General features: G+C 38.4%; 1 protein-coding gene across 1 annotated transcript; it reads right to left on the reverse strand.

The window, feature by feature from the left end:
• Positions 1-890: 890 nt before the first annotated feature.
• On the reverse strand, positions 891-23,214 carry RHAG (Rh associated glycoprotein). The gene is made up of 10 exons (XM_043591631.1): positions 22,987-23,214; positions 14,480-14,663; positions 13,730-13,880; positions 11,320-11,467; positions 11,050-11,216; positions 9,418-9,555; positions 8,703-8,824; positions 4,070-4,143; positions 3,599-3,672; positions 891-1,609 (listed from the first exon to the last, which is right to left on the reverse strand). The coding sequence occupies exons 1-10, from the start codon at positions 23,141-23,143 to the stop codon at positions 1,577-1,579; spliced, it is 1,248 nt and encodes a 415-aa protein (XP_043447566.1). The 5' UTR covers positions 23,144-23,214; the 3' UTR covers positions 891-1,576.
• Positions 23,215-24,795: the final 1,581 nt, after the last annotated feature.

Raw genomic sequence — 24,795 nt, forward strand, 5'->3', positions numbered from 1 at the left:
TGATTTTCCCGTATTCTCCGCCTCTCCACCCCCCCCCCCCCCGCCCCTGCATGCAAAAGTGGCTCCCTGCCCTCGGCAGCTTCTCTCTCCCCCAGTTCACCTCTCAGCGCCGTGTACCTGCTGAATTCTGTGGTTCAGGTTGTGCAGATTGTTGTGTTAATCCTCAGATCAGTTTTCTAGGTGTGCAGGATGGTTTAGTGTTGGTCTGGCTGTATTTCATGGACTCAAGACACACAAAAAACGTCCATGCTGTTCCGCCATCTTGGCTCCTCCCCTCTGAGTTTTGCCTTATGATCAGCAGGAAATGAGGGGGTCTCTGGACATTGGGTAGTGAAGATGATTCCTTGTGATGATCAGCAAGAGTGGAGATAGTGGACTTTATAACGTAAGCACACTTCAAAAACCCATGTGAAAGAGACTTGGATGTACATTTTGAAAAAGTCACCTAAAATATTTAGGATCTATAAATAAACTATACTATTTGTCCCGTGGAATAAAATATTAATTAATTCACTGTTACTTGTAAGTTTTAAGTTCTAGTACCTAGTAACTGAGGTTTTGTTAATTATGCCAGGGGCTTATTTCCTCCCTGATACTAAGACACATTTTGAGAAGATTCCAGGACTCCAGAAATAAAAGGAAAATCTTAAAAAGCCTATAAAGAAAAATGGTTTTATATGACTATGTAAGTTACCTTTTCTAAAACTTAGTTCTTTAAAAACTACCCTATAATGTGAGACATTAACTTGATTATTTTATAGTAAATATATGGTAATAATTTATTTGAATTGAATATGGATTAAATATGAGGAGAGTGTGTGTGCATGTGTGTGTGTGCTTGTTACTAAAATGAATTCCAAACACCAAAGAAAGGAGAGCCAAAGACAATGTTTTAATTTATAATAAAATAACATTTAATTTATTGGAATTTTATACAAAATAGACTTTGGTCAGATAGCATTTGAGCTCTTGTTGCAAATAGTAAACATGCAAAAGGAATTTAGGACAAGAATTCAAGCAAAGACATAACATTACTAACTAGACTATTTTTAAATCAAAAAGCACCACCAAAACAATTATATTCTTGCTTTACACAATACTTTTCTTTCATATTTCTTATATAGATTTATTATATGTTATATTATTGGCTTCAGTTTTACAATTTTGGGATTGAAGACATAGTATGCATATTAAGAATCTTACATAATCAGAGTGTGTTGATTTCTTTGTAAATTTACCTCTATTGGAAAAAAATATATACAAGAGTATACATGGAATTTCACCCTATACCAACCCACTGGCAGAAGTAGTCTGGGAGTCCTAAAGAGAATCCATTTGAACATCTGTTTCATAAGCCACATCCTTCCAACTAAACAATCATTGAGTATCAAGAGATAGCACCAATCTGTGTGAAGAATTTTTACAGTGGACATTTGGGGCTCAGGACCTATCCATTCTGTTCAATGTTCTTGTTGGATGCTGCCTTTTAAAAAATTTAAACACGATTCTAGATAATGGAAAAGGAAGCTGGGGCACAGGAGGTGTTTGGTCTTTAGGTTCCGGATGGTTGTGTTTGTCACATGTGCTGATGATTGTCTTGTTTGCTGACCTTGAGGACATTTAAAGAAAACAAGGTTAGGGCACTAATTTCTTTCACTTTGGGCTCTCAGAGGTTAGTACTGAAACAGAGGTATATTCTGTAATTATTATCCAAGCTTACAAAGAATTGGGGATAAAAATTGTTTGCATTGGGGAAAAATAAAAGAACAAAAACATTTATCCCACTCACCCTGGCTGCATTCTTTTTCCCAAACCTGTTATCCCTGAAAGTCCCACTGAAGACATCAAAATATCTATCACTCTTCAGCTGTGCAGGAAATAATTTGGGGGAAATGTGAATGGAGTAATGAGTAGACACTGGAGGATAGAAGGGGGCTGATGTTTTGTTATTCATAAAACCTCTCATGAGATTCTTTGACCTTCCATATTCTACCTGCTTTTGACCACTCTTATATATGGTATAGAATCTAATGCCACTGTTTAGGATTCATATTATTTTTATGAGGAGCTTTTTACTGCTCTCAGAGGAGCAAAGGATATTGGCCAACTATGTTCTGTCTTTTCTTCATGTCCTTTCTGCTTCGGAAAAGACCATAACTTCTGATTTTATCTGCCTGGACACATTGTCTCAACTTCTCTCTATAAATAGGCAGTTTATCCAATTTTATCAAAAGGATGCCAGACAGACATTTAGGCTTCTGTTGAACAAAACGTTCACTAATATAGTCATCACTTACATCCTTAATTAGAACACTGTAGCAGGGAGCAAGATAGCTTTCCTAGATTTGATTCCTGAATTCCATGAGAAAGAAATCAAGAAGGAAAATCTAAATTTGGTTGATTCTTCCTAAGAGCAGCATTTTGGGAGTCTCAAAAATCCTACTATTAAAGATTTTCAGGCAATTTAACCAATAGTGGAAACCAAAACACATCTTCCTGGTATCTTATTCAAAATATCAACTTTTGTAAAGAAAAAAGTAAGAAATGTAAACCCCACCACAGTTTTCATTAAACCGTTGGGATAAACTTCAATTATCCAGGGGCGCCTGGGTGGCTCAGTCTGTTAGGGGTCTGACTTCGGCTCAGGTCATGATCTCACAGTCAGTGAGTTCGAGCCCTGTGTCGGGCTCTGTGCTGACAGCTCAGAGCCTGGAGCCTGTTTCAGATTCTGTGTCTCCCTGTCTCTCTGACCCTCCCCCCATTCATGCTCTGTCTCTCTCTGTCTCAAAAATAAATAAACACTAAAAAATAATTTAAAAAAACAAACAAACTTCAGTTATCCAATCATTGGATCATCACATTTAGGAATAAAAACTTGTGTGTGTAAGTCTTCCTAAGAGGGTAAATTCTTGATTTCTTAAAAACAGTTTCCACAATTAAATAATGAAGAAACAACATGCATTTTTTTTAAGTTATATTAAATCTGGTTGACTTCTTTGTTTGGTAAATGAGACCTCTGCCCAATGTGGAGCTTGGACTCACAACCCCTTGATCAAGGGTCACATGCCCTATCCATTGATGCAGCATGGAACTATAGGAAGGTGAGGGCAGTTAGGGAGAGGGTAAGAGAAGAAAAGGAAACAAACCATAAAAGACTCTTAAGGATAAAGAACAAACTAAGGGTTTTGCAGGAAGGTGGGTGGGAAATGGGCTAGATGGGTGATAGGCATTAAGGAGAGCACTTGTGATGAGCACTGGGTGTTGTATGTAAGTGATGAATCACTGAATTCTGCTTCTGAAACCAATATTGTACTGTGTGTTAACTACCTCAAGTTTAAATTAAAAAAGGGGCGCCTGGGTGGCTTAGTCGGTTAAGCGTCCGACTTCAGCCAGGTCACGATCTCGCGGTCCGTGAGTTCGAGCCCCGCCAGGCTCTGGGCTGATGGCTCAGAGCCTGGAGCCTGTTTCTGATTCTGTGTCTCCCTCTCTTTCTGCCCCTCCCCCGTTCATGCTCTGTCTCTCTCTGTCTCAAAAATAAATAAAACATTGAAAAAAAAAATAAATTAAAAAAAAAAAAAAAAAGAACACTGTTCAGTACCTCCCAATAAACAGAATCATCAAAGAAGTTCCTCTCAGATGGTTGTCCACGGACAATGAACTTGAGAATTAAACCTGTGAGAAGAGGGAGAAAAAAAGTCACATTATGATGCTGAAGAGGAAAACCTATTTGCATAGGTAATAAAAATAGTGAGATAAGGGGCACCTGCCTGGCTCTACCTGTCAGTAGAGACTCTGAGTCTCAGGATTGAGTTTGAGCCCCAGGCTGGGTGTAAAGATTATTGAAAAAAATAAAATCTTAAATGTATACATATACATATACATATATATATATATATATGTATATATATATATATATTTCTAGTTATACAATCATCCCCTTGAGCTTATATGATTCACGATTACTTTACTGTCAGAGTTTAGAACATTTTCAAATTTACCACTCGATATGTTTATTATCTATTATGCGGATAGCATGAGGTACATGGGAGTGTTTTCTTTTCATCTTAACCTGTGATCAGCCCTCCAACAACTGCTGTTCCGATGGAAGAACCTAGAGCAGCTGCCTGCATGGCCATGGTAGACCTAGGAAGACAAAAGAAAAGAAGAATGTTGTTTTTCCAGGCTACCAACTAGCAAATCTCATTTTCTGAGGGAATGGATGCTAGCCATCTTCAGGCCAGAGGGCAGCATTACACCAGCAAACAAATGTTTGTTACAATTTTTTTTTTATTTCCTATTTTCATTTTCTTTGAAATTCTTGAGCAATGTTAAAAAGTCCTTATAAGCACATAAGAAAAATTACCTTTCCCTTTAGGAGGGATGAAAAGATCTAACTTAGAAAGAGTTTAATATTTTCTAAAAATATAGTACCAGGTTTTGATGCTCAATCCAATTCATTCAACAAATATTTATTGAGTACTCACTCTGTGCCACATTCTCTTTTAGGCACTGAGGATGGAATAATGTACAACATGAGTTTCCATCTTTCCCCACCCCATCCCAAAAGAAACAATTGTAATTAAATTTAAAAAATCAATAATCAGGGGCTCCTGGGTGGCTCAGTGGGTTAAGATCTAACTCTTGGTTTCAGCTCAGGTAATGATCTCATGGTTGGTGAGTTGGAATCCCTCATTGGGCTCAGTGCTGACATCAAGGAGCCTGCTTAGGATTCTCTCTTTCCTTCTATCTCTGTGCTTCCCCTTCTCTTTCTCTCTTTCTCTCTCCCTCCCTCCCTCAAAATAAATAAACTAAAAAAGAAAAGTTTGAAAAAAATCAATAAAATCAGAAAAGTTAATTTTAGCATATATCATAGAGACAACTCATTGAATACAGTAAAAAAAAAACCTCTGTAAGTCATCTTAGATGTAGTTACCTTAAAATAAAATTAGTAAAAAAAAATACCTCATAATTTTTGGGAATGGAAGAATGTAATAAAAAGCTATTGAAGTGCATAAGGTTGTTATATGAGTGACAAAAGGACGAGGAGTGTGAATATCCTTTTAGCACAGTACCTCACTCTTAGCAGGCAATTCATAAATAGCTGTTGAAGGACTGAATGAGTGTTTATGGGAAAGTAAACATTTGGAAAATGAGAGTATCTTGGTGTTTCATCATCATCCAAAGGACAGAAGGCACTAAACTCAGATTTCGTTTTTTCTCTTCATTTGAAGTGTTTAAATTTTTTCTACTATGTAAAAAAAATGTAAAAATATGAGACCATTGTAAAAACATGAGAAACCATTAATCCAGAAAATGAAGAAAAAAATTTAATTTCCCTCAAATCTTAGTCACAACAAAAATGTAAAATATAAACATATATTTTTACAAAATGCAATCATGTTGTAATATTGATTTTCCCAGGACACTTGGGTTGCTCAGTCTATTAAGTATCCAACTCTGGATTTCAGCTCAGGTCATGATTTCACAATTCATGGAATCAAGCCCCATATTGGGCTCCCTTCTGACAGCAGTGAGCCTGCTTGGGATTCTTCTCTCCCTCTCACTCTGCCCCTTCCCTGCTCACATGTGTGTGTGAATGCTCTCTCTCTCTCAAAATAAATAAATAAACTTAAAAAAAAATAAAACTGATTTTGCCATTAAATCTTCAGTGCCCTTTGATGTCAGTAAATGTAGACCTGGATCATAATTTCAATTGCTACCAAGTACTACACTGTAAAAATGTACTGTAATTATCGCTCTATAGTTTAGATACTTGGGTTGTTTCCAATGTTTCATATTTTTAAAAATGCCATGAGAACACATCCTCTTATGAAATGCTTATGAATTTGTCCAATAATTTCCCTAAAATAATTAGAAATGAAATTATTAGTAAAATGAAATTATTAGTAAAAATTTATATACTTCTTAAGGGCTTTTCCAAATAGAAAAATGCATAATTAAAATCCCCATTATTCTACTTTAGCCACCATTCAGTATCATCATTCATTTAATCTTTCAATTTGGTAACTGAAAAATTAGTAACTTGTGTTAATTTGCATTTCTTTGATTACTAGTGAGGTTGAATATTTAATAAATATTTATTCATTTGATGTTTTTCTTTTGTAAACTGCCTGTTAATTTTATCAGAACTTGCCAAAATCTTTTCCAAGGTATTAAAAAGTATTTTTTGATGAAAAGATTTCCAAGATTACATGGGCTTGGAAAATAAGCATTAAGAGCATTATTAGAATTAGGCTGCCATAATGTTCGCAGATGTCCCTTAAGAATACTTACTTCTGGGACACCTGGGTGGCTCAGTTGGCTAAGCATCCAACTTCAGCTCAGGTCGTAATCTCACAGTTCGTGAGTTCGAGCCCCACATCAGGCTCTGTGCTGACAGCATGGACCCTGGAGCCTGCTTCAGATTCTGTGTCTCCCTCTCTCTCTGCCCTTACCTCACTCATGCTTGGTCTCTCTCTCTCTCTCTCTCTCTCTCTCTTTCTCTCAAAAGTAAATAAACATTAAGAATACTTACTTCTTATTCAATGCTTACCAAGAAACCTGATTTGCATTTTAATATTCTGAATAGAAACATCTGAGTAAATAGTCTTGGGTCTTGGCCAAAATATTTTGTCTGGTGTGTGAGATGTATGTGAATTTCACCCAGGAAAGATGTATGTGGATTTCACCCACGTGAATAGACCTTCCAAGGCTCATCATCCAACCCCTCCGCTTTCCCCTCTCCCCCCACCACCAAATCCCCCTGAGTACATTGAGAAGTGGTTGCCAAACCTGAATACCGAAGCACTAGACTCTCAACCATGGAACCTTCCCCAAATTTGGCCACCCAGCAAGACCCAGCCTGTGAGAGCCAGATAGTCTTGTTTTATTACATCCATGGAACTGGTACAAGCATGATGCTCAAGAATTCCTTTATGTCTAATCATGAGCGACATCTTTTTTTTTTTTTAAATTTTTTTTTTTTTCAACGTTTATTTATTTTTGGGACAGAGAGAGACAGAGCATGAACGGGGGAGGGGCAGAGAGAGAGGGAGACACAGAATCGGAAACAGGCTCCAGGCTCTGAGCCATCAGCCCAGAGCCCGACGCGGGGCTCGAACTCACAGACCGCGAGATCGTGACCTGGCTGAAGTCGGACGCCCAACCGACTGCGCCACCCAGGCGCCCCATGAGCGACATCTTAAGAGTGTTTGCAGTGTTTATACACTAGAGCATTTAGGAGTTGAGCTCATGGACTCATGTGTTTATCGTGTTTGATTTGCATTAAAATATGTTTGCATTTAGTCTCCACAGATGTTAGGTCCTGGAGAGAGCTGCAAAAAAATATGGATAATTCTGGGGTCGTTCTCCAAATTTTCAAAAGGGGCAAAAAAAGAAAACAAACAGAAGAAAGGGGTCAACCATACACATGAAAGTAGAAGCAAATTTCTGTTGAGTAGTAAATGTGATTAAACTAATTTTTCAAATATTTGTCATTACTGGTCTCAACAGAGTTGAATTTTAATCTGTTAAAATTAAAGAAATTTTTCTTTTCAAATTATTCAGCTCTAGTCAGGAGTCACTTTGATACATTTTCAAACATATTCACCTTATCTTCATGCTTTCAATTGGCTTTAAAAATCAAGCATTTTGATTCTTCCTTACTTAATCTCTGAGTGATCTGGACTGTGTGATCTTCCTACCTGTTTTGCATCGATAACATTCATATCAAACTGTTCCAATCTTGTTGCCTAAAAGTGACAACTGATGGCTTATGACATCACTTTTACTGTCTTGGATTTGACTGATAATTGTTCTTCCTCCAGCCATTTAAACCCTATGCCCCTTTTGGGAAGAATCTAGGTCTGTTTAGAGTTAGAAGAGATCTTAGAGACTAAATACTATGATTCTCTCATTTTATAGAAGAGGAAATTGAGAACCACAGAGGCTGAGTGAGTTGTAAGGCCCCATAATTAGTCGATAGCAAAGCCTGAGCCATGTGCCAGTCTTCCTGATTCTCCAGATCCAGCTGCTTTCTACATTATGTGAATTCATTCTTCTATGTGTTGATTATATGAAATGGCAGCTCAGCTCATCACAGATGCCCCCTCCTTCATTTTGGTGAGAGCAACTAAAAGAGCAAGCCTACTGTATTCTGTGATTATCAAATTGCCAAATTTGCTAGAAGACACTTGCCTATGGTAGAACAATTTAAAATAACACTGTTAAGTAAAACCAACCAACCAACCAACCAACCAATGTTAATAACATTAAGTTAAGACCATCTTCCCTTACAATTCTATTCTCTCAATTGTGTCTCTTTTGCTTCAGTATGGACAATACTTACGAACTGTGGACTGGATTGGTAAAGTAAAAGCTGTCTCATTACCAGATTCCTCCAAGAGTGAGATAAAACATCAGACCTGGAAAATCTGGGTGGCTCAGTCAGTTAAGTGTCTGACTCTTGATTTTGGCTCAGGTCATGATCTCATGGTTCGTGAAATCAAGTCCCAAGTCAAGCTCTGCACTGACAGCACAGAGTCTGCTTGGGATTCTCTCTCTCCCTCTGTCTGTCTCTCTCTCTGCCCTCCCCCTGCTCACTCTCTCTCTCAAAATAAACAGATAACCAAAACCAAAACCAAAAGCAAAAAAAAAAAAAATCATCAACCTCAGGGTGCAGGAAAACCCATTCTTTAACTCACGTCTTAGATGCTCCCAAGGCTATCGCCACAATGCTTGCGAGGCCTCCTACCACACCAGGTAAGCCATGCAGGTTATGAACACCACATGTATCATGGATCCTCAGTTTAGTGGTAAAAAATGGCTAAAATTGTAAAAAGAGGAAGTTTTGTTATTTTGTTAGACATACAGAGTTTTATAACTGAAGGCAGTGACAAGGCAGGAAAATGTTACTATAGCCCAGTTTGCCATCCATATCTAAATCCCACTTAAGTCAAAGAGTCTGAATACATTGGTGGCAAAACTACTCATGTCAGTTTTTAGTAGATGGATTTGAAGTGAGTGATTTCAACTCTTTCTCCTTCTTACCTACTGATATCCAAAATCCCCTTCAAAGGACACAGAGTCCTTCATTATGCAAAAACAAACAAACATCATCAACAACAAAAACTTGAATGGAACTGCCCTGAGGAAAGTAACACAAGTACTTAACATTCAATTCACACTAATTTATAAATAATTGATATCAAATTCTTTCCTGCTACACAGAAGAAGTCAGAGGACAGCAGAAACCATTGTACACGGAAATGTGAGTGGTACTTCTGACAGGAAGGGAAATGACCCTGAAATAAGGAGAGATGCTGATGAAAGGAATTTTCCCAGCTTTTCTCTATTGGTGGGATGTCAGAAGATGATGGTGCAGATCAAAGTCTGACTAAGAGCACTTGTCATACTTACAGTCAGGAACTTGAACCCAAACACAGAGACAATTCCTGCAATGCTCCCAATGATCATAGAACCATACGGGTGGATCTTCATGTCCGCACAGGTGCCCACAGCAACTCCTCCAGCAAGGGTTGCGTTCTGAATGTGAACCTGCATGGAGCACAGAAACACGAATGGAGTGAGCTGAACGAAGGAGACTTCAGAAGGAATGAAGGAATGTATCCAGGGTTGGATGGACTCCATGGCACATTCTTCAGTTCAAAGGGCTATGGATTCTTTTCTAAAAATAGGGTTCTTTGTAATTACAGAAGGCCTTTCTTCCAAGCAGCTGTTTGATACCTTTCTTGCTGGGGTTCCTTGGTAGTGCTTGAGTGATCTGGTTAGTGAGACAAGTTTGGGGAGGGACTTGAAAAACAAAAGAGGTTGTAGTGGGAGGCTTGGGAGTGTCGTGCAATTATTCTAGCAGTGTTATATCTATTTATTCAGTTTGGGGGATGCCTCTGTGGTTATCATGAACCAAAAGAGGTCTGTGGGTGCTGTGTGCTTTGCAGAGTCCATGATATTCCAACACTCAAGGAATATAGAGACACCAAAATGTGCACATTGTACATGAAAGACAACAGCTTTCACACGTGTCACCGTGCTGAGAACCTTTAAATATGGTGGAAAGAGTGACCAATTTCCTTTTACCAGAATTCATCAGAAAGATTATCTTCTCACTGATCTGCCTAAGGAGGAAAGTTCATCAGTGTTTTAAAAGAGCAGGACTGAGCTGTGCGTGTGTGTTTTTTTTTCTTTTCTTTTGTTTTTAATTTTCTTTCATTAAACAATTTGTACAGCATTGAAATCCATGTCCTTAGCTATGCCTGAAGAAATTACAATATCCTTTTCTTCCCTGAGGCTGGAAAAGAAGAGCCGCTGATGTGCAGATTACTCCCTAACTGACATTTCTCTAGGTCATAGGTCAAAAACTCAAGAGACCAACTTGGGAGGATCTTAAAAAATGTTTTGTTTTGAAGTAATTTTAGACTCATGTAATAGTTGCAAAAGTACTGCATTTTCCATATATCCCTCACCCAGTTTCCCCTAATGTTAACATCTTACATAATCATGAAACCAGGAAATTAGCATTGATAGAGTACTATTAAAAGTCTTATTTGAATGTCACCAATATTCCCATTAGTGTCCTTTTCCTTTTCCAGGGTCCTACTCAGGATCCTACCTTGTCATTAGTTGTTGTTCCTTTGAGAGGGACATTTGCAGCTTAGGAAAACAGAATCAACTTGCAACCTCCTCCTCCCTCATTCTCTTTTTCTACTTTTGGCAAGTCCTGTTTCTAAGGAAAATTTTCTAAGACCTTGGAGACAGTCAACTCTATCACTAAAGAAATATGTCTCAAATCTTTGATTTTTGCATGACTATATTCCCTAATAGATTGTCAGTTCCTTGAGGACAGTTTTTTTGATTTGCCACAACACAAATTTGATGAAGAAACAAATGCGTGTTCTTTTCAAAATATTCTGCAAGGTTTCCCGTGTTGTGATTTCCTGCGGCGGCCCAGCAGCGATGCAGACATGACCTGCGCATCCGAGCAATCGTCAACATCACTTAGCGAAACTTCCATGGTGGTTAATCTGCCCTTACCATATCAAGCCTGCCTCTCTTTTCAACAAGGCTGGAAAATGCATAGGCTGTGAGCACACAGGCGACAAGAGAGAAGTATGTATTTACGATGGCCATGTACTGTTTCTCTCCAGTTTCAGCGATGACTGAATTAAAGCTGGGCCAAAACATCCACAGGAAAAGAGTTCCTGCGGAAACCACAAAAAGGGATATTAATTCTGGAAATGGAAGACAGTCGCAGGGAGGCAGTTTGCCTTGGGAACTGAATCAGGCGAGTCCACCTCTACTCACCAATCATGGCAAACAGATCTGAGTGGTACGCAGACTTCTCCATCTCGTGCCCCTTTCTCAAGCTTGGTTGATACAGGATGCCTGCTACCGCCAAGCCAAAGTATGCCCCAAAAGCATGGATGGTCATTGATGCTCCGATGTCAGAGGCCTGAGGACCAAAACATGCACGTTATTAGAGGTGAGATTGAGTCTCACTTCGGGAGGAGAGTCAATGAAAGGACTGCTTCATTGGTTAAACAATAATTTTAAAAAAATTAGAAGAAAATACAAGTCAATGAAAGGAGGATAAAACAGGACAATGAAATTTAAAAAAATACAGGCTTTGGAGACACGCAGAACTGACTTTCAATCCTAGGTCAGGTACTTCCTTGCGATGTGACTTTAGACAAATTACCATATTTCTCTGGATCTCTGCTTCTGTAAAGTGGGAAATATTACCCAGCTAATATAGCTATGGTGAGACTTAGTGAGACCATGTTTGTAAAGTTGTAGGTCTTTGTGGACACTCCATTCATTTTAGGTTACTTCTCCAGGTTAGGGAATTCTTAGTGAAGTAACTATGCACTGCACTTGTTTCAAAAAAAACCAAACAAACAGGTTTTTGCATTCATTTGACATTATAGTTAAAGCTCATTTCATTGCAATTCAAAGACTTGAAGCTTTAAAAAGCCTGAGTCTTCCCCATATGTTTTCACTCTGTTATATGATGACATGAAAGCCAGATAAGGTCCAAGATTCACTTGAAGCAATCTATTTAGTTCCCTCTTGAGGACACTGTATGAATTTGACCAAATTTTCTACATTCTCCTGTTCCTAGAGGGAAAGTTTAGAGTGCCAAACCTGCTGCTTAGCTCTTATTATACTTATTAAGTACAATTAAGGTAGGAAAATGATACACATTTATTAATTTATGTAAGACTTTCATAGTTGATAAACTCCTATGTACCTTTCAGGTCCAGTTTAACTGTCACTTTCTCAGAGAGGTCTTCCTTGATTCCACTAAATTAGGTCTTCCAGTTATGCTGTCTCATAGCCCCCTCTACTTATTTTTCATAGCATGTATTGCAATTTATAATAATATTTGTGTATATGTGTGTGTGTGTGTGTGTGTGTCTGTGTGTGTGTGTGTATGCATGTGCCTATAGGTGAGTGGGTCATGCATGATTTTCTATTTGATGTCTGTCTCTCTCACTGGACTGTAAACCCTATAAAGACAGGGATCTTTGGGGCACCTGGGTGGCACAGTCGGTTAAGCGTCCGACCTTAGCCAGGTCACGATCTCGTGGTCCGTGAGTTCGAGCCCCGCGTCAGGCTCTGGGCTGATAGCTCAGAGCCTGGAGCCTGTTTCCGATTCTGTGTCTCCCTCTCTCTCTGCCCCTCCCTCGTTCATGCTCTGTCTCTCTCTGTCCCAAAAATAAATAAACGTTGAAAAAAAAAGGACAGGGATCTTCACTGTTTTGTCTGTCATCACAATCACATGACACCTGGAAAGTTGTCAAAAATATTTTCTGTTGAGAGGGGAGTTGGATGGGGGGGGATGGGTTAAATAACTGATGGGGATTAAGAAGAGCATTTGCTGATGAGCACCAGGTGTTGTACAGAAGTGTTGAATCACTATATTGTATACCTGGAACTAAAATTATACTATATGTTAAACAACTGGAGTTTTGTTTTGTTTTGTTTTGTTTTGTGGTTTTTGTTGTTGTTGTTGTTTTTATTTTAGGGAGAGAGAGAGAGAGCACGAGCAGGGGAGGGAGCAGAGGGAGGAAAAGAGACAGAGAATCCTAAACAGGTTCCATACGCCTGACACAGGGCTTGATTCCATGACCTGAGTCAAAGTCAAGAGTCAGACGCTCAACCAACTGAGCCACCCTAACTGGAATTTAAATAAAAATTTAAAAAATTATTTGCTGTTCAATTAAATGTTCAGTACTGGAGAGTGCCCAGAAGTATTCTACTGACTGTTCTTAGGGGGAATCAATGAGCTTTTAAAGGTAGGGGAAAAATTTAGGCGTTAACAAAAGTCTTAGGAAGGGCAAGGTCACCTAGTAGTTGAAATATAAATAGGAATTGATCATTGATAGGAAATATAATGTAATAAATAGAGTTGTGGAGTTAGAAAAATCTGGGTTTAAATCCATATTTGGGACAGTTTTTCAGTATCTGTGATGATTAGTTGTAATTTGTAACAACTAATAATACCCAGGTTATAGTGTGGCGGTGACAGTGAAATGAGGCAATGTTGATGAGACTCCTGGTTTATGATAGGCACTTGAATAAGTGATGGGTGTAATTATACTTGCTGTGCTATCATGCTCACTGATGTTTGTCCCTATGTAGAGTGGACATTCATTAGGTGTAACCAGAACTGATGTCCAAAGCTAGTAAGTATAAATCCTCTAATCCTTACCTTAAATATCTCACCAACCAGGTATTCATTGCCAACAAAGGCAGCAATTTCTAGTATTGTCATGGCCAGCATTTGGGTTGGACTTATTTTTCCCAGGACAGCTCCAAAAGAAATCAAGACTGTGGCTGTACTGAGGTCTCCATTTATCATGCTAAGGGAAAAAAAGGAAAGAATACATTGAAGAATAAGGCACACCCTACATAAAACTGAGAGTTGGGATTTACTATAGCACCATTTTATCCAGAGTGCAAGCCCTGCTCCCCTACTGCTTCCCATCAGGCACTCCTCCCAGGCACCCTTTCACACACTCCACTTTCCATCTTCCATGCTCTCTAGCTGCTACAATGTTTCCTTTATTTTGACCTACCTGTTCTTGATCTCACTGAGGTTTTCCTTTATTTTTGTTAATCTGATACATGAATTACTTTCTACAGTGTTTACCTTTCAAATTGTAAATATAGAAAAGTAGCTAATGGAGGATTTTTGCCCCCTGTAGCTGAGATGGAAGGGATAATGTTTTTATGAAAGGGGATTTATCTTATCTTTAAAGTCAAACTGGAGAAGATATAGACACGAATGTATGACCCTGCTCAGTACAGCAAGGTGTTGATTCGCATCCTAGGATCCCAATATTCTTCTCTTGTCTAAGGGGGACAATGTGCCAGCTGGTTCAGAGGCTTACTGACAAGAGACTAAGCAGAGAAACAATTGCTCTGAAAACACAATGGTTGAAAAATAAGGGATGCTCACTTTTTGATTCCAATGTGAATTTTCTGTCCATGGTTGTGCACGATCCCCCACATAAAAGTGCCCCATTGGAGGCCCAAAGCAGCAATGAGTAGATTGATGCCCACACTACTGAAGCCATAATTTTTCAGGAAGATCATGAGGAAGCCAAACCCAACAAATATCATTACATGTACATCTTGGAACACTGCAAAAAAAAAAAAAGTATCGGAAAAAAATTCTGCATTAAGGGAGAAATAAGAAAATGTTACATCATGAAATACCCCATTTATTAAATTTTATATCCTTTACGTAAAACACTGCAAAGAGACAGCATTAACTGGGCAGCCAAAGGCTGGGTCTCAGTGCCAGCTTGGCTCCTTATCAATCATGAAACCTTGGGTAACTATTCAAGTTTTTCTTGGAATACTATGTGCTCTCATACCCGTGTGCCTTTCATCCTCTCCCTGAAGAGTTTTCCATTCCTTTCTACCTGAGGGAAACTTTGCACAGAACAATGCAAACATCACCCCCTCTTGCAGACCTTCCTAGTACTCCCAGGGAAAACTAATATTTCCTCTTCCACACAGCATTCTGTACATACTTCAACTTTAACATTTGCCACACTGTGTTAGCATATATTTGGCATGCATCACCCTGTAAGAGTTCCTTGATGAGGTGTTTATATCCTGTACCAGATTTTGAGTTTCTTGACTGAAGGGATTAGAACATATTCATCTTTTGCTCTCCAGGATTTGGCATAAAAATCTGCCTATAAGATAAGAGGCAATAATGACTAAATGAATGAGCTTCAGTCTCCAATGATCAAATCTGTATAATAGTACCAGATTATTGTTGAAGTCCAGTATGATAATGTCTTTGTTAGCACTTTCTAAGCCAAAGCAAAAAAAAAAATGCTGTATCCTCTCGAGGAGCAAATACTTTACTTAGTGTTTGGAAATGTAAGCTAAGGTCCCCCAGTTCTATTACATGATTGTGTGACCTTGGGCAAGTCACTTACTCTCTCTGAGCTTCAGTATTTTCATCTGCAATACTGAAAAGGCCCTGTTTCACAGAGAACTCTGTGTGAGATAACCTGTGTGGGAAGGAGTGTGCAGTAGAGCACTATATAAATAAAACATAGGATCAAAAACAAATAAAACATATGATCAAATATGAGATAGTGGAAACATAGGCTTTTCCCTCAAGAAAGGGATAGCTTCATTAGCGAGACATGCATTTGGTTGAATCCCATGAAATGGAAATTTTTGCATTAAAATTATCAATGAAAATGATTAAAGTATTGGCAATTTCTTGTGGTTCAACCTAATAGATACACAAAGCAAACTGAGGTCAAATTGGGCACAAATATAAAAACAGAGAGACAAAAAGAAAACATTAATCATTGTGGCCAGGGGTTTAAGTGAAAATAGGCATGAGAGAGGACATTCCTAAAAAATATATCTCAGAGGAAACTGATGTTAGAATCCAATTAATTCGTCTGAAGGGTGGGCTTAAAATTTGAATCCAGGCCTGACTCCACCAATTCCTCTATGCATTGTGCACTGTAGGGATTAACAGGAAAATAATGAAGGCAGAGTGTTGGCCTCCCAGGCTCTCAGAGACATGTTACTACCCTTTGGCTCTTTCTACCTCTGTCCTACCATTAGGCTCAGGAGACAGTGTGTTTGAGGTTGGGAGACGATGGCACTCAGGTTTGTCTGCTGTAGGAGATGCTGTGATACGCTGCCCAGATACCTCCTTTAGACATGGATAACTTATTTTTCCATTTCCCTGGATGTAGGGAGTCCTGCTACATGAGAGTCTTAAGCTCTCAATTCTCTATGGAAAATATTCTTGTCAAGGTCACAGCCTTTTCCTGGGGTAGCCTGCACCAGAGAGAAGAATGCTGTGCAGTCCTAGTTGGATAAGGCAGATTGATGACTATTTCACCTATGCCAGTGTTTTGGCTGACCACCCTCATCTCATATATACCCAGAAAACTTTGGGATTGGGGCTTTACAAGACATGTTGATGGGCAATGGTCAACTAACATGAACCTGTTTGGTTTTTGAAGTATTAAGTGACCATATATATTAACTGTGTGCTCAGATGGTTTTTTTTTCCCCTCAAAGCTTATTCTTGCTTTTCGCCACAAGGGGGCTTAAGAACCTCATGTATTATTTAAGTTGCTATAGAGAGCTCACAAAGTTGTGAAAATTCTTGACATCATGATTCTGTATAAAAAGTATGGATAAGAAAGAGCTATAAACAATTAGGATTATGTATTACCTTTTATCCTGCTCTAAGATTTTGTGGGTGGGGACTGGAGGGAGGGCCATGAGATTAGTTCTATGTTGTAAGAAGGCCATCAAAGGAATAAAGTATTCTCTGTAGAAGAAAAGGAGATTGAACTTTTGTAAAGTCTTCCAACAGGTTTTAAGAATTGCCAAGACTTGTCTGAATCACATATTCTCAGTAGAGTGTGATTTTTGTCTCCCCAGTAAATGTGACAATGTCTGATATTTTTGTTCTGTTTTACATCCACCTTTATCTTGTGTTAGGATATCTTGCAAGCTCTGATAACTCAACATGTTTAAAATACAACCGATGATTCCAACTCACTTTCTACCACCACTAGCACCAAATGAATGAATCAGACCCCTCCTTTCCTTCTATTTCCTACATATGGCTGTTGCCTCGAATGTCCTCTCCATCCCAAACCCAACACTTCTTTACATGACAAACTTCTATACACCCTTCAAGAACCAGATCGTCTGCACAGTGTTACTGGTCACAGCTATAACATGGCGCATACCTCCCTTATCTTATTTTCTTTGCTTATGTGTTTGTTTTGTGATTCTAAGTGCTCGCATGCCATTTATTCAAATAGAGTATTGAGCAAGCACTGCCAATAAGGCACTCTTTCAAGAGAAAGTGAATCCAAGTGTGAAGGCAGTAATCATGATGTGGCTAACAGACCCCAGCAGAAAGTCTGGCACCTGTACCTTTTCAGGAAATGCCTCAGATAAGCAGGAATAAATGGATCACTGGTAAGGACCATTGAGAATTTGTCTGACTGGGACCATCAGGACCTTATTCAGAAAAATTGTTTTTCTCGATCAAGTGGTGAAAATTGTTCAGCTGGTCAATTAGAACTGGTGGCTTTCTTGTTTTGTTTTGTTTTTTTAACGGTTAAGGGCTGGCATGGTGTTTGCCAGGCATGTAACTTTTTTGCTCTTCTAGAGTTCCAGTCCTTGGAACCACTGGGATTATATTCTGAACTCATCTTTTCTGAGAAGAAAGTATCCTTAGGGTGGCATCTTTACTCCCCACCTCCCAAATATTTTAATTTCACATATTTCAAATATTTAGAAAAATAGTACAATGGACATCTATGTACTATTCACCTAGATTTATCAGTTGTTCCTATTTTCTATATTTGTTCTCTCTCTCTCTCTCATCAGATATATATATATATATATATATATATATATATATATATATATTTTCCTAAGCCTTTTGAAAGTAGGATGACATTTTGCCCCCAACCTCTTTAGCATGAGTTTCCTAAATAACCATAACACCATCCTCACATCCAAGAAATATGACATGAATACAATAATATTATCTAATACAGTATCTATATTCAAATTTCCCCAACTGTACCCAAATTTTTCTTTTATAGGATTTTTAACTCATTATCCATTCAACTGTCATTCATTTTTTTTGTTTGTTTGTTTGTCATGTGTCTTTATTTTTCTTTTTTTGATCGGTTCTCCCACATGCTTTTTATTGGTGGTGTTGTTCTGTCTTTTACATAGAATGTCCCACAATTTGGATTTGTTTGACTGTTTCGCCATAATTAGAATGAGACTAAATATTCTGGGAAGAATATTCTACAGATAGTGCTGTGTACTTCCCATTGTACCACACCTGGTGGCGCATAAATTTTGTCCTATTATTGGTGATGGAAAATTTGACCACGTGGTTAAGACTGTTCTGCCAGATCTCTTCACCATAAATGTACCTTATGCCCTGTAAAGGATAAGTAGTCTGTGGGGCAATTCTTTCAAATGTGTGTTCTCCAGTAACTTTACGTAGTGGTTCTTGCATTCCTTGAAGAGTATTGCTGGAATCAATTATTACATTTTTAATTTTAAAATTATAATTTTCTATATCTATTATTCCTTTTGTATTAATTAGGTGGCATTCTTTTGTGAGGAAGAGTTTCCTCTTTCTCCCCTTACCTGCTTTGGGGAATATTTCTATGGGTCCATTTGCTCCTTTATCTTTATTTCAATGAGTTACTATTACCATCTGATTATTATTTTTAACTCTCTATTTATCCCCAACTTGTCTAGATGGTGCTGCTTCAAACAGGATCCTGTGTTCTTTTGGCATCCTCCCATTAGCTGTTACACCCTTGGCTTACCTTGTCTTTCTTCACCCTGACCTTGAACCAACAATTTCTCCAGTGCGCCTCTGAGTGGGGAATGGTATTTAACTTCTAGGGTTTGGGTTTTATTTGTGCCCATCGCTTCCAGTCCTTTCCAGTACACAAAAACTATTCAATAAAAGGCAACCCACAGGGTTCTACTGGAGGCTGATATCTTACTGTTAGGTTACAAACTACAGACAGTATGTTAATTCAGGAATAGTAACAATTCCAGGTAACACTTAGAGTAACAGCAAGCAATTCTTTAGGAATCATTTACACTGCACAAATTAGTTACTCTTTGCCTATAACATATCTAGATTTGCTGAATCTTTTGGCAATAAATGAACTGAATAGTATCTGAATAAATATAGAAACACATTCTTAAATGTAGATTTTTAAAAATAAATCATTGTACTTAATCCATTACTGGTATGGAAATTCATAAAATAATGTCTAGTGCTGCATACATCCTTTGTCAGTTTACCTATATCTTCAGTGGTTCCCAAAGCGTGATCTGCAGACATCTGGGGGTTTTGGAGACACTTTTAGGGAATCTGAGAGGTGAAAACTATTTTCATGATAATTCTACAGTGTAATTTGCTTTTTGTGTGTGTGTGTGTGCTAATATTTCCAGAGAAGGTGAAATAAATATACGTAAAACTATAGGCACTTTAGCCTGGGTGAAAGCAGTGGCATCAAAGTGTGCTGGTTGTCGTGGGATTCTTTTTTATTTTTTTAAAAAAATTTTGATGTTTATTTGTTTCTGATAGACAAAGAGAGACAGAGCATGAGTGGGACAGAGAGAGAGGGAGACACAGAATCTGAAGCAGCCTCCAGTCTCTGAGCTGTCAGCACAGAGCCTGATGTGGGGCTTGAACTCATGAGCTCTGAGATCATGAACTGAGCTGAAGTCAGACTCTAACTGACTGAGCTACCCAGGCACCCCTTCTCATGGTATTCTTTTTTTTTTTCAATATATGAAACTTATTGTCAAATTGGTTTCCATACAACACCCAGTGCTCATCCCAAAAGGTGCCCTCCTCAATACCCATCACCCACCTCATGGTATTCTTAATGACCACTCACTTGCAGGAAAAAAAGTAGCTTTCTTTCTTTCTTTCTTTCTTTCTTTCTTTCTTTCTTTCTTTCTTTCTTTCTTTCTAGAGAGTGTGTGCAAGTAGGGGAGCAGGGAAGAGGGGGAGAGAGGGAGAGGGAAAGAGAGGGACAGAATCCTAAGCAGGCCATACACTCAGTGGAGCCTGACAGGGGTGGGTGGGGGGGTGGGTGGAGGACTTGACCCCGACCCTGGCATCATGACCTGAGGTGAAATCAAGAATCAGATGCTCAACTGACTGAGCCACGCAGGCACCCCAAAAATGCAGGTTTTAATTAGGAATTCTTTTATGAAGCAGCAAAAATTATTAATTTGACTACTGAACTCCTTCTACGTGTCCTTTTCCTATTCTGTATGAGAGTGTGCTGAAATGCAATAGTACATAAAGCACTGCTGAGACATGTGGTCATCTCAGAAAAATGGCACTTTTGTTATTGTTTGAGTACCAACTGAATGAGCAATTTTTTTTTTATGGAACTCTATTTTTACTTGAAATAAAGACTGACATAAACTATGGTTTTTCAGACAGGTATTGACATCGTCTAAAAAATGAATGAGGGGAGGCTGTCCTTTCAGTGAAAAGAATCGACAGTATTTGTTGCCAGGAATACATTTTGACTTAAAAAAAATTTAGAATTTCAGAGTTTGTGTCTGCCACTATGAGCTTATCAGCTTCCTGATAGTTCTCAAGGGTTTTCTGGTGAGACTGTTGGTGATATTAACAAGTATCCTCTTCTGTTATTATATGATGAAATATGTCCAGGTTTGGAATATTTGCATAACGGTGAATGAGTATTTTTCAAATGATTGATGCACACTATAACAAGATCTCACCTTGGTAAAAGCTCTACTGAAAGTGCAAGAGAGGGACACCTGGGGGGCTCAGTCGGTTAAGGTTCAGCGTCTGACTTCAGTTCAGGTCATGATCTCAGAGTTCGTGAGTTTAAGCCCCTCTTCGGGCTCTGTGCTGACAGCTCAGAGCGTGGAGCCTTCTTCAGATTCTGTGTCTCCCTCTCTCTGCCCCTCCCCCACTCATGCTCTGTCTCTGTCTCTCAAAACAAAACAAAAAAAATTACAAAAAAAAAAGTGCAAGAGAGACCAATGGATTTTAATGTAACAGCGTAAAAAACGATCATGGACACGGCTTTAATGTCCCATAGATATTAAAGATGTGTGTCTGCAGAATCTCTAATAAAATGTTGACAGGCCTCAAAGGGCCTTCTCCTTAAACTCTCCTTTTCTCTGCTCTGTCTATATGTTAACAAGGATTAGCAGTCACAGTAGAAGTTCACTCCTTGTCAAATTATTTGCTTCAGCAGTGTGACCAATACTTTGCCAGGAGCCATGAAGGCCAAAAAATCATAGAGTGAAGCTTGTTTCTCAAATGAGTGTCTATGGAGTCATTCAGGACATGAAACATGATATTCAGATGTGCCACAGACTTCCGTGGCTGTGCCTTGGGATGGGCTGTGTGACACCATGTATTGCCCCACTATGCAGAAAAGCATGGCAGGATGCAAGCGATGAATCAACTCATATCTAATTGACTTTACTTAAAATATAAATTAATATTCTGCTTCACCTATTTGTGAAAAACTCATAACTTTTGCCACACTGCATCTGAGAACTGTTGTAACACACGTTGAGTTCCTCATGCAGAAGCAGAGCCTTCCCCATACTGGAATCCCCCCACTTGGTGCAATTCACACAGTACGAGGCAGGTACCCCCAAGGGTCTGACTTGAACACTTCTTAATAAGTGAATGTTAAATAATCTTCTCTCTAATGACTTACGCTGTCACCTAAGTTTTGTGTGAGTCAATTTGAAATGTAGGGAAACATGTAGAAAATGTAGAACAAAAAAATATGTATGTATAACCATAATCATGTAGCTTTTAGGGCTATTCCACAAAATATTTTATCCGGCGGTAATATGGCTGAGTCATTTAGCAGTGGTAGGTCATGATGTCTGCATGAGAATACTCCCTGTTATATAAACTTCCTCAAAAAATGTAGCAATGAGGGAATGAATGTCATATGGTCTTTAAAAAGCTTAGATATATGCTATAGAACTTTAATAAGCATTGCTACTATTTTAAACATTTAATAAATTAATACATTTAATCATTAATAAATTAATAAAAAATTTATGTGTGCCTTATTAAAAAAATACAATGTATATAATAGGGATATATTATCACCTCCCTGCCTGGTTAATGATGTAATGAATATGCCTGGCTCATAATAGGCAGTCAGTTAACAGTAGTTATTAATGTTATATTAACTATTTCATAGCCTTCCCTGTCAAACTTGAAACTATATACCTTCTTTTCATCAGCTACCATTCCGGAGGAAGGATTCTGCTTTTAAAATATTTTAGGTGCTCACACTTTCTTCCCATTGCTAAGGAACAAATTACTTTCCTTTTAGAGCATTATAAAACCCAGAGTACATCCATTTACTTCCTATACCATTGATAATACCACTTCTTATACCTTAGGGCCCCCACATGAAATCCATGTTCCCTTCTCAATACTTCACTTTGTTTCTACTCTCTCCTTGAAAATTACTTTTGACTCTGTTGTTGTGTTGTTGTTTTGTGGGGTGGTGGGTGATATTTTTATACCTTACAAAACTAGGGATCAATTTAAGGGGAAATTAATGTCATTTAGCAGATATAGTTAACACAAAAGATTGACCAATTATTTTAATTTTTGCCTTCTTGTGCTGATATTTTAATAGTCTCAGATTCTGTCCAAACACATTAACTACAGAGACCATTGCCATGGACCAGATACCTCAGCACAAACTTATAATAATACCCTCAGCACTCATAAGTATCATAAGTTCTATAGGGTGTTCCAATGTGGCACTCAAGTGGTTACAGAATTCAAAGAGTTCACATTCTAAGTCCCCCAAATGGGTTCACATTCTAAAAACCCCAAAATGTATAATAAGAAGCAGATTGCCTACTCACGAGAATGTAACTCAAGAAATCTGTCCACTTTTGTTGAGTTGGTGGTGTTGGGTTGCTGGAGATTCATCTGCTCCGTTTCATACTCGACAAAGTATCCAAATAAAATAATCATGTCAACCTCCAAGACGATGGCCACCACAGGGAATTTGAGCTTCATGTTTGTGGAAAAGGACAGAGGCACACTGAGGGCTTCACAGGCTGTGGGAGGTTGATAAGACTGCTCTCTGTGTGGAATCAGGCTGCCTGTTCAACTCACTCCAATGACGTTGCAAGAAAAAAAATGGGCAAGACTGATGGAAACACCCCCACTTCTTGGGGAGAATTATGCTCTGTAATCAGATTATTCTGAATGCTATTTTGAATAACATACAATGTAGATTGGAAGAAGCCAGGTGAAGGAAATGATCTATTGCACAGAAGTGTCTAGAATCTTATTTACTTCTTCAGTGCTTATTGTATGGCAGGCACTGAGCTAGGCTCTGTAGGAGACATAGAACTAAAAGAATATAGAATGGGTCTATTAACTTCCAGAAATATAAGCAAATGATTGTATAAAAACAGATAGGTAATATAATAGTGGTTATAAAAGTATTAGGGAACATACATAAGGCAGCAATTTATTTGGTCTTGGGCTAAGAACACTAGCACATAAAACGATATTGATGAGGACATTAAAAAACAAATAGGCTTGGGGCACGTGGGTGGCTCAGTTGGTTGAGCGTCGGACTTTGGCTCAGGTCAGGATCTCGCAGTTTGTGAATTCGAGCCCCGCGTCGGGCTCTGTGATGACAGCTCAGAGCCTGGAGCCTGTTTCAGATTCTGTGTCTCCCTCTCTTTCTGCCCCTCCCCCGCTCATGCTCTGTCTCTCTCTGTCTCTCAAAAATGAATAAACTTTTTAAAAATTAAAAAAATAGGCTTTATTAATAATACAGATAGAAGGATTAGCATAAGATGCCAAGCAATTAAAAAATACCATGATAGTTCTTGACTCTATCCTGAAATTGTTCTTGTAGCAGTATCGAGAACTTTGAGAACTTAGGGCTAGCAGTAAAATAAAATTCCTTTGGTGAGTCCCATTGTCAAAAGATTCTATTCAGAATATAAGTGCAAAATGACTGCTAGGCCAAATCGTATGTCACAACAAATGTTTACAAAAGAAAGCAGCAAGTTTATTTTTTGTTTTGTTTTTGTTTTTCTGCTCTGTTTGTCTACAAGAGAACATGAGATATTAGGACTAAGTGATTTTGACATTTTATAAATCTAGAATCCAGAGATTTGGGAAGTGGCCATGTCCATTGCTCCTTATAGGCTGGTACAGCAGGAGTGGGTTCACATACTTAGCTATGGGAATACATGTGTCTATTCCACACTTCGATTTCTGGTTTTCGAGAGGCCCAAAGAGCATTCATGAGAACTCAAGCAAATCATTAATGCAAAGTCTTTATGTTGATAAACTATACACCAGGTTGTAAAAAACCAAGTAACAAAGTATAAATTGTGAGAAGAGCTAAACAATACCATAAAGCAATGTGGCTTTAAACTATTTAAAAATGATAATATAGTAGCTATATTGGAGTATTGGCCATTGAGGAGTTCAGAACGGTTGCCTGTCTTCTGAACCTTTGCACCGAAATAAGCTGAATCACATACAATCTGGGAAAATAGTTATTTTTTTCTTTGAGCTCCTTGCCCAAACTGCTCTAAATGGAACATCCTTTTCACATATTTTTTCCCCATACCTCACACTTATCAGCCTTCAGTTCTCAGATAAAAAGTTACTTTCTCAACAAAGCTTTCCTCAATCTCCCA

This window comes from Prionailurus bengalensis, chromosome B2 (genome assembly GCF_016509475.1).
Source record: "Prionailurus bengalensis isolate Pbe53 chromosome B2, Fcat_Pben_1.1_paternal_pri, whole genome shotgun sequence".
Lineage (NCBI taxonomy): Eukaryota > Metazoa > Chordata > Mammalia > Carnivora > Felidae > Prionailurus > Prionailurus bengalensis.

Excerpts from the sequence above, each read along its gene's own strand:
- RHAG (XM_043591631.1), bottom strand. The coding sequence starts at position 23,143 with ATGAAGCTCAAATTCCCTGTGGTGGCCATCGTCTTGGAGGTTGACATG. Across the intron at positions 13,881-14,479 it reads ATTCACATTGGAATCAAAAA|CATGATAAATGGAGACCTCA; the intron begins GTGAGCATCCCT and ends TTTTTCCCTTAG. Across the intron at positions 4,144-8,702 it reads GCCTTGGGAGCATCTAAGAC|GTCTACCATGGCCATGCAGG; the intron begins GTGAGTTAAAGA and ends TTGTCTTCCTAG.